We start from the raw sequence: 7,535 nt of genomic DNA on the forward strand, positions 1-7,535 counted from the left end.
TATGTTTTAATGACAGCGAGGAGTGCTATAGGTGCACAATAATTTTTCTTTAAAGTAAACTGCACATCTCATGTTATGAGAAAATATTTTTAGCAAGAATAATGATCAATGATGCGCACTTCGATATTGTGGCAGGACTGCTGGATTCGGTGGAACGGTCTATTGTTCGGTTTGAATAGGACCAATTATAATAGCTTACTGTATAACTACAGCTGCATGGAAGTGTTGATGTCGTGTGAAGGCATCTCCACAACAGAAAAATACTACAGTATTTGAAGGATACAACTTGAAGAAAACGGTAAGATTTGCACGTTTCCTTTTTAAAATAATTTGTCAATGACTCGCAGAGTCAGATAATTGTATTTACACTGCAATAAATATATATTTTCCACTAAAATAGCTAAAACATGTTCACCTTAACAGCAAAACTGCATTAATTTTATTTTATTAGAATTTTTTAAAACAATTGAAATATTATTGGGCCAGTGGAAATGAATGAGATCAACTCTATTCTAAATAATTTTTCTGAGAACTATTTTGATTTTTAGCAATAAAAATTAATGTGTATGGCACAAATGGCATTTATAGTCCGTATCTCATATTTCGTGATTTCGGGGAGGAGACGGGGTGGAGATACATACGCACAATCTTCCCTGACTGGGATTTATAAAGGGATTTTTGCGCAGGTTCTGGCGTACGCATGGTTTTATAAATCTGAAAACTTTTGAGCGTATGCAAAATCTAGCTTTTGTGCCTACGTAAACTTTTAGGATGAAATCTACGGAGAGTTTTATAAATGAGACCCCAGGTCTTAAAGTCTCAATAATGAATTGACGAGTTGAATCGAGTGTGTTAAATGAGTAAGACAGTGCTCGGCTGCTCCAGGACAGTTTTGAAAACCATTTCAGTGGCATGTTCTTAATGTGACTCATATAAAATATATTACATGCAAGCACAGATTTAAGGCAGCTTTAATCGCCTTTTTGGTAACTTCATGACTTAGCTGAGCGTGCGTCTGAAACGTCTCCGGTTTGATGTGACCGTAAAGACGTTCTGCGACTGAACAAATGCACTTCTTGTCAAGAGAAAAGTGACAGAAACAGCAGTTGTGAGTGGAGTGGCGAACCCTGGCCCCGCCCCTGCGTTAATTGCGTTAAATATTTTTAACGTGTTAAACTGAAAAAATTAATCGCCAGAGTTAACGCGCTAATTTTGACAGCACTAGATTTTATACAACAGTTCAGTAAATAATAAGTTAATCAGAATGAGCTTTATTGCCAGGTGTTTTCACATACGAGGAATTTGTTTTCATGACAGAAGCTTCCGCAGTGCAGCAGAATGACAGCGACAGAACAAAAACACAGATAATAAAAGAATAAAAAAATTAAAAATAGAACAAGTAAATAAGGAATAACAATATATATTAATATTATATATATACGAAAATATTACCTAAAAAGCCACAGCAGAACTGTTGTGCGTCTCCGAGCAACACAGCGGTGTTTAGTTTCTGAATGAATCCGCATTTTGAACGAATCTTATGAACCAATGATTCAAAAGCCCATTCATTAAAGAGAGCCGTTTACTTAATTCCTGAATGAATCAGCCGTTTGAACGAATCGACTCATAAAGACATTTACCGCCACCTGCTGGTAGTTTTAGTTTCTTCTTTAGAGTATCATTTCATTTATTAAAAAAATAAATAAACATTAAAGGGATAGTTCACCAAAAACTAATTAATTAATTAATTCTGCCATCATTTACTCACCTTCATGTTTCAAACCTGAATGACTTACTCTCTTTTGCACAACATAAAAGAAGGTATTTTGAAGACTGTTGGCAACAAAGCTGTTTTGGTCACTAGTGACTTTCATTGCATCAACAAAAAATACTGAGATGTTTCTCAAATTATCTTTTTTTATGTTCCAGACTTTATGTTAGGCCATTGTAGCCTAAACATTTAAAACAATAATGGCTTTAAATTATCTCTTGGGGGTATTTTCACAGCTATATTTAGTTTGCGATTAATTAATCGCAGCACCCTGTGATTAATTAGATTAAACATTTTAATCAACTGACAGCCCTAATATATATATATATATATATATATAGCTAGTAGTGGCATGTTGCAAACACTTTTAAGGATGGAAGTAGTAGATTTAGTAAATGTTGTTGTTGTTGTTGTAAATGTTACTACACGACCAGTGTCATGCGTTCTTTCACCTGCAGCCAGCGATCGCAGGAGAGTGTATTCCATACTGCTGTGAGTGGAGAACAGAATGTTTTCCAAGACCCCAAACACGGCTGCATTCACACTGCGCACGAGCTCTGCGTTCTCTTCTGTTACTGTGTGCAAGCAGTGGGCTACACAGAAAAAAACACACACACACAAACAACAGCAATTACCAATAAATAGTGCCCAAATAAAGGAGTGCGAGAATGAAAAATATGGGGTATGAAAATCTGTAAATAAATATCCACGTGTTTATTAGGGAGGAATAAAAAAAATCTGAGGGGGTTTATATATACACACTACCGTTTAAAAGCTTGGGAATGTAATGTTTTTTTTATGTTTTTGAAGCAAGCATACTATTACATTCTCCAAGGCTGCATTTATTGGATTAAAGAAATACAAAAAAGGTAATGCTGCAAAATATCATAACAATTGAAAATGACTGTTTTCTATTTTAAAATACTTTAAAATGTAATTTATTCCAGTGAAGGCAAAGCTGAATTTTCAGCATCATTACTCCAGTCCTCAGTGTCACATGATCCTTCAGAAATCATTCTAATATTCTGATTTGGTGCTCAATAAACATTTCTGATTATTATCAATGTTGAAAACAGTTATAATAAGATTAAGGTTACTTTGATGAATAGAACGTTCAAAATAATATTTATTTCAAACAGAAATCTTTTGTAACATTACAAATGTGCAAATGTCTTTATCATTTTGATCAATTTCATGTATCCTTGTTGAATAAGCATTTCCTTAGAGTATATATGTGTTGGTCTAGAACTAGTGCCACCTGCTGATATTGCCAGCTCCATTTTCTGAGGGTGTCTCTGTAGACAGTGTAGAAGAACATCTAGAAGTCCAGTCTTGTTAAACACTGACACAGCTGTGCTGCTGCTCTCACTACACATCCACAGAAAAACAGACAGGAAAAACAGATCATACAAGACATACAACTATGTCATCTGATTGAACACATTTTGACTGTTTTAAACACAACTCTTCAACCCTTGCTTTTATTGTAAGTATATTAGGCCTACAGGTGGTATTTAAAAATTGCATCACTAACTGTTGTGCTTAATGACTGCTTTTAATGTGATAACTGATTAGTCTCATATTTTGGCCTAATCTTCAGCCTGCAAACTAGTGACTATATATAAAGCATGATGATGTGCTGTCAAGCGTTCACAGGAAACACTTAAGACACTCAAAGACATTTGGGACATTTGTTAATACACTTGTTAAGTGTAAACGTCAATTTGTTAATTTGATCAATTTCGCTAATTGGTTTTCCCAGCGACCCTGAAAGGGTTAGTTCACCCAAAAATGAAAATTCTGTCATTAATTACTCACCCTCGTGTTGTTCGAAAACCCGTAAGACCTTTGTTCATCTTCGGAACACAATTTAAGATAGTTTTGATGAAATATGAGGGCTCTCTGACCCTCCCATAGACAGCAAGGTAACTACCACGTTCAAGGTCCAGAAAAGTACCAAGATGATCAACAAAGTAGTCCGTGTGGTGGCGCTGACCCAGATCCGGCGTAATGACGCCATCACGCCGGATCTGGGTCAGCGCCGCCACACGCTCGCGTCATGAATAAGCTACGGCGAAGGTTCGATGCAGAAGCATAAATCAGCCTTAACCCTTGAAGTAAGTTTGTGTTCAATCTTACCAGAGGTTCCAAAGCAAGTTTACAGCCTCATTGGCAACGTCTTCCACCATGTGTTTCTGTCCTTTCACAGTAGGAGAAGAGCTCACGTCAAAGCCATTGCAGCACTGCTCTCCACAAAAACACACAAGAGACACTTGTCAAAAAGAGCTTTCACTTTTTTTCTCTTTCTCACTATGGGTGGGCGATATGGCAAAAATACCATATCACCAGAGGCGGACAGTAACTAAGTACATTTACTTAAGTATTGTACTTAAGTACACTTTTCGAGTATCGGTACTTTACTTGAGTATTATTTTTTCTGGGAACTTATGACTTTAACTTCACTACATTTGAAAGACAAATATTGTACTTTTCACTCCACTACATTTCTATCAAGGTCCTCGAAGTAGAAAGTCGTTACTCTGTAGCAGCTTTGAAATAGGGATGGGCGTATCGATACAAAGTATCGATATATCGATACTGACGCGAGTATCGAAATGGAGTTGAGTACTTTGTCCGCCTCTGCATATCACATATGATTTTTTTTTTCAGGCAGGATCATGATCCACAATCCTTTTCTTGTTGTTTCTTGCTGTTTTAAGACTATTTGCAAGTGAATGAGAAGTACAGCCATGCTAATTATTTGGACTGACTAAAATATCCTTCATCAATGCAATAAAATCAGTTTTAAGGGGTGGTCACACTACACTCATGCCATTGACTTCCATTCATACGCATTTAAATACTGGAGTCCAGAAGTGCAAACTCATGTGGAGTTGTTTCACATTCACTTCATTCCAAACTGAACTCTACCCTGGAAATTCGTATCAATGAATATCAATTAAGACCAATAAAAGATTGATGCATCACAGCATGAGCTGAAATTAAAAACACAAACCTTAAAGCTACAGGTTTGCAGCGTTACAGAAAAGTGGATTGTATATTTTGGATTTTTTTATAATTAGTTATGTTGAATTTATGTTTTTAAAACACCACAGAGCATGACGAGAAATTGTGTGCTCAAAGTCTAGTGTGACCTCCCCTTTAATCACGTTAAACATCACGTTGAAAAATCAAGTTAAAGACCGTCATGCCAATAAAGCTTTTTAATTGAATTGATCCAGCATTCGTACCTCCCTCAGGAGAGCAGACAGAGGCGTCAGCGCATCCTGTCTCACCATGTCCTCACACACTTCAGGGCCTCCGCAGGCACTAAGATTTCTGTAGCACACACACAGATGAAAATTAAGGGTAATTTTACTAAATAAACCCTGAAGCAGAGGAGTCTTATATCAGAGAGCTGTGTCAGTGAAATAATGACAGCAAAAATGTCAAACATTAAGCTGTTCAACAGACAAACTACTCCAGAGGGAAATAATGTAATTAATATATATATAATTACTGCTTGTCTTATCTATGGAATAAATGCGGAGTCTGTGTGACAGAGTTTCTGTGTGTCTGCCATTGCCTTGGTGGCTGGATATCTACTACAGCTCAGGTTTACTATGTCAGTCTCATCTGAGAGAAAGAGAGTGAGTGTGTGTGTACCTGAGTGCTCCAGCAGCAGTCTCTCTCACCGCCAGGCTGCGGTCCAGCAGTAAAGGTCCTATTTTCCTGACTGCATCTCTCTGGAGGAATCCTGGGATGGTCTGACTCTGCTGTACAACACGAGAGATACTGGCACACGCGTACTCGCGCACATCAGCTGAGGGACTCTGTAACTAAACACACACACATACAGAAGGAGAGTCACGTGTTAATAGAGATGTATTTGAAAATTAAGAAAGACTGGCTAGTTCTTCCGAATCCCACTTGCTTGACAGCTGCATCAGTCCGTTCAGCCGTAAAGGTCTGCTGACTCGCTTCATTTATTCAACACGCCAACATGCCATCAGTGACAGGGCTGACACAGTCATTACACACGCCATATTTAGCTGTTACGCCAATATTGTTTTTATGTCAGTATTTTCAGATATTCAGGTTCATAAACATAATTTACTACAAGTCTGTGGAGTTGTCACAGCAGCTGCAGCTTACTTTATCGAGCAGCTCCGCCGCCGGAGAGTCTTCATCTTCTGATTCGTCACCAGTCTGTTTAACAGGAGTTGATGAAAGACCATCGGGAGAAAACGATGGCCGTTTGAATTTGTTGTTTTTAGTCTTTCCCATGTTTTTAATGTGTTTGGACTGCACTTGAAGTTAAATACCAATTCCGATCTGTTTTAAAACTCCGGCAGACTCAAAACACGAGCGACCATGTGGACGTTAGCCACTGCCGTAAAGCGTAACAGACAGTCGTAATAAAAGTGCCGTCGAAAAGATGAGAACCCTGTGGGTCCAAAAACGCACTGCATTTGAAAGCGGGTCTGATAGAAATCGTATTACCCTGCATGGGAGATAGATATAGGATGTCAAATGGTCAGCATCCAGTCATCTGTTTTCTCTATCTGAAGTGACACCACAAAATAAGCCATAAATCAAAACCAAGCGTATTTGATCTTGTTACAGATAAACTCCTTCAGGAGAGCCCATGTCTAATCTTTCATAGTAGGCTATTAAGAGTGAATCTTCCCATAGGTGTTTGAGATCTGTCTGTACTCCCTCTTCTGCATCCTCTCTTAGGAACCTGGGAATCGAGGGGGGAGTTTCATCTTTTTTTGCCATCATTTTCTCTCATTTACTGCCTAAGCAGAACCTAAAACAATAGGCCATTTAATTAATTTAAAATAGCCTATTTTTTTGTTTTTGTTTGTTTGTTTCTTTGTTTGCTGTTTTTGGAGGATTGGTGCATGTCTATTTGTTATTTGTGTTCACTGAAAAATAATGAAAAATATATGTAGCCTACATTATCGTTCAAATCTTGAGGTTAGTAGCCAACAAAATGTTTTTGAAAGAAGATTTTTATGCTCACCAAGGCTGCATTTATTTAATTAAAAATATGTTGTGAAACATTATTAGCATTTAAAATTACTATTTTCTAGCCTATTTTAATATATCTTAAAATGTAATTTATTCCTGTGATGGCAAAGCTGAATTTTCAGCAGCCATTACTCCAGTCTTCAGTGTCGCATGATCCTTCAGAAATCATTATAATGTAATGATTTGGTGCTCAAGAAACATTTCTTACTATTAGTAATGTTGAAACCAGTTGTGCTGCTTATTATTTTTGTGGAACTCAGCATGCTTTGATGAATATAAAATTAATATAAAAAACAGCATTTATTGAAATGTCTTTAATTTACTGTCTTTAATGCATCCCTTCTAAATAATTAATTTCCTTTGAAAAAAAAATCGAATGACCTAAAAGCAATCAAGTAGTTTAGCTTAGATAAAGAAAAATAGCAAATGAATCTGCACAGACATTTTAAAAGCCTTTAGAAGTTCTCAGTTTTAACACTTTTATTTCAATTTCACTTTCTTTCTTTCTTTCTTTCTTTCTGAATAAAGTGACTGGTGTTATGTAAAATGGGGAAAGGAAGCTCTTTAGGTCAAAATAAGTGGGTGAAGTTTGTCCCTGATGTCAGGAAAACCACGTAATGCAATTTAATTACAGTATATAGACATAATCTGCCCCCCGCAGCCCTCCTCCGCTGGGTGAGACTGAGGAACAACAGGAACACCAACCATTTCCTTACTACAGACAAAC

The 7,535-nt window shown here is 37.0% G+C and overlaps 1 protein-coding gene across 1 annotated transcript in view; it reads right to left on the bottom strand.

Annotated features, from left to right (window-relative positions):
* The window catches only part of LOC107722414 (HEAT repeat-containing protein 3-like), a 16,250-nt gene extending 10,047 nt beyond the window's left edge, over positions 1 to 6,203 (bottom strand). Inside the window, exons 1-6 of the mRNA XM_016530773.1 lie at positions 5,927 to 6,203; positions 5,438 to 5,610; positions 5,023 to 5,110; positions 3,911 to 4,014; positions 3,030 to 3,139; positions 2,223 to 2,364 (exon numbers count right to left, since the gene is read on the bottom strand). Coding sequence (XP_016386259.1) covers positions 2,223 to 2,364; positions 3,030 to 3,139; positions 3,911 to 4,014; positions 5,023 to 5,110; positions 5,438 to 5,610; positions 5,927 to 6,058 — 749 coding nt within the window. The 5' untranslated portion in view covers positions 6,059 to 6,203. The remainder of the gene's footprint in view (positions 1 to 2,222; positions 2,365 to 3,029; positions 3,140 to 3,910; positions 4,015 to 5,022; positions 5,111 to 5,437; positions 5,611 to 5,926) is intronic.
* Positions 6,204 to 7,535: the final 1,332 nt, after the last annotated feature.

The sequence above is a fragment of the Sinocyclocheilus rhinocerous genome, unplaced genomic scaffold (assembly GCF_001515625.1).
Source record: "Sinocyclocheilus rhinocerous isolate Xijiao unplaced genomic scaffold, SAMN03320098_v1.1 scaffold1115, whole genome shotgun sequence".
In the NCBI taxonomy this organism is placed as follows: Eukaryota; Metazoa; Chordata; class Actinopteri; order Cypriniformes; family Cyprinidae; genus Sinocyclocheilus; species Sinocyclocheilus rhinocerous.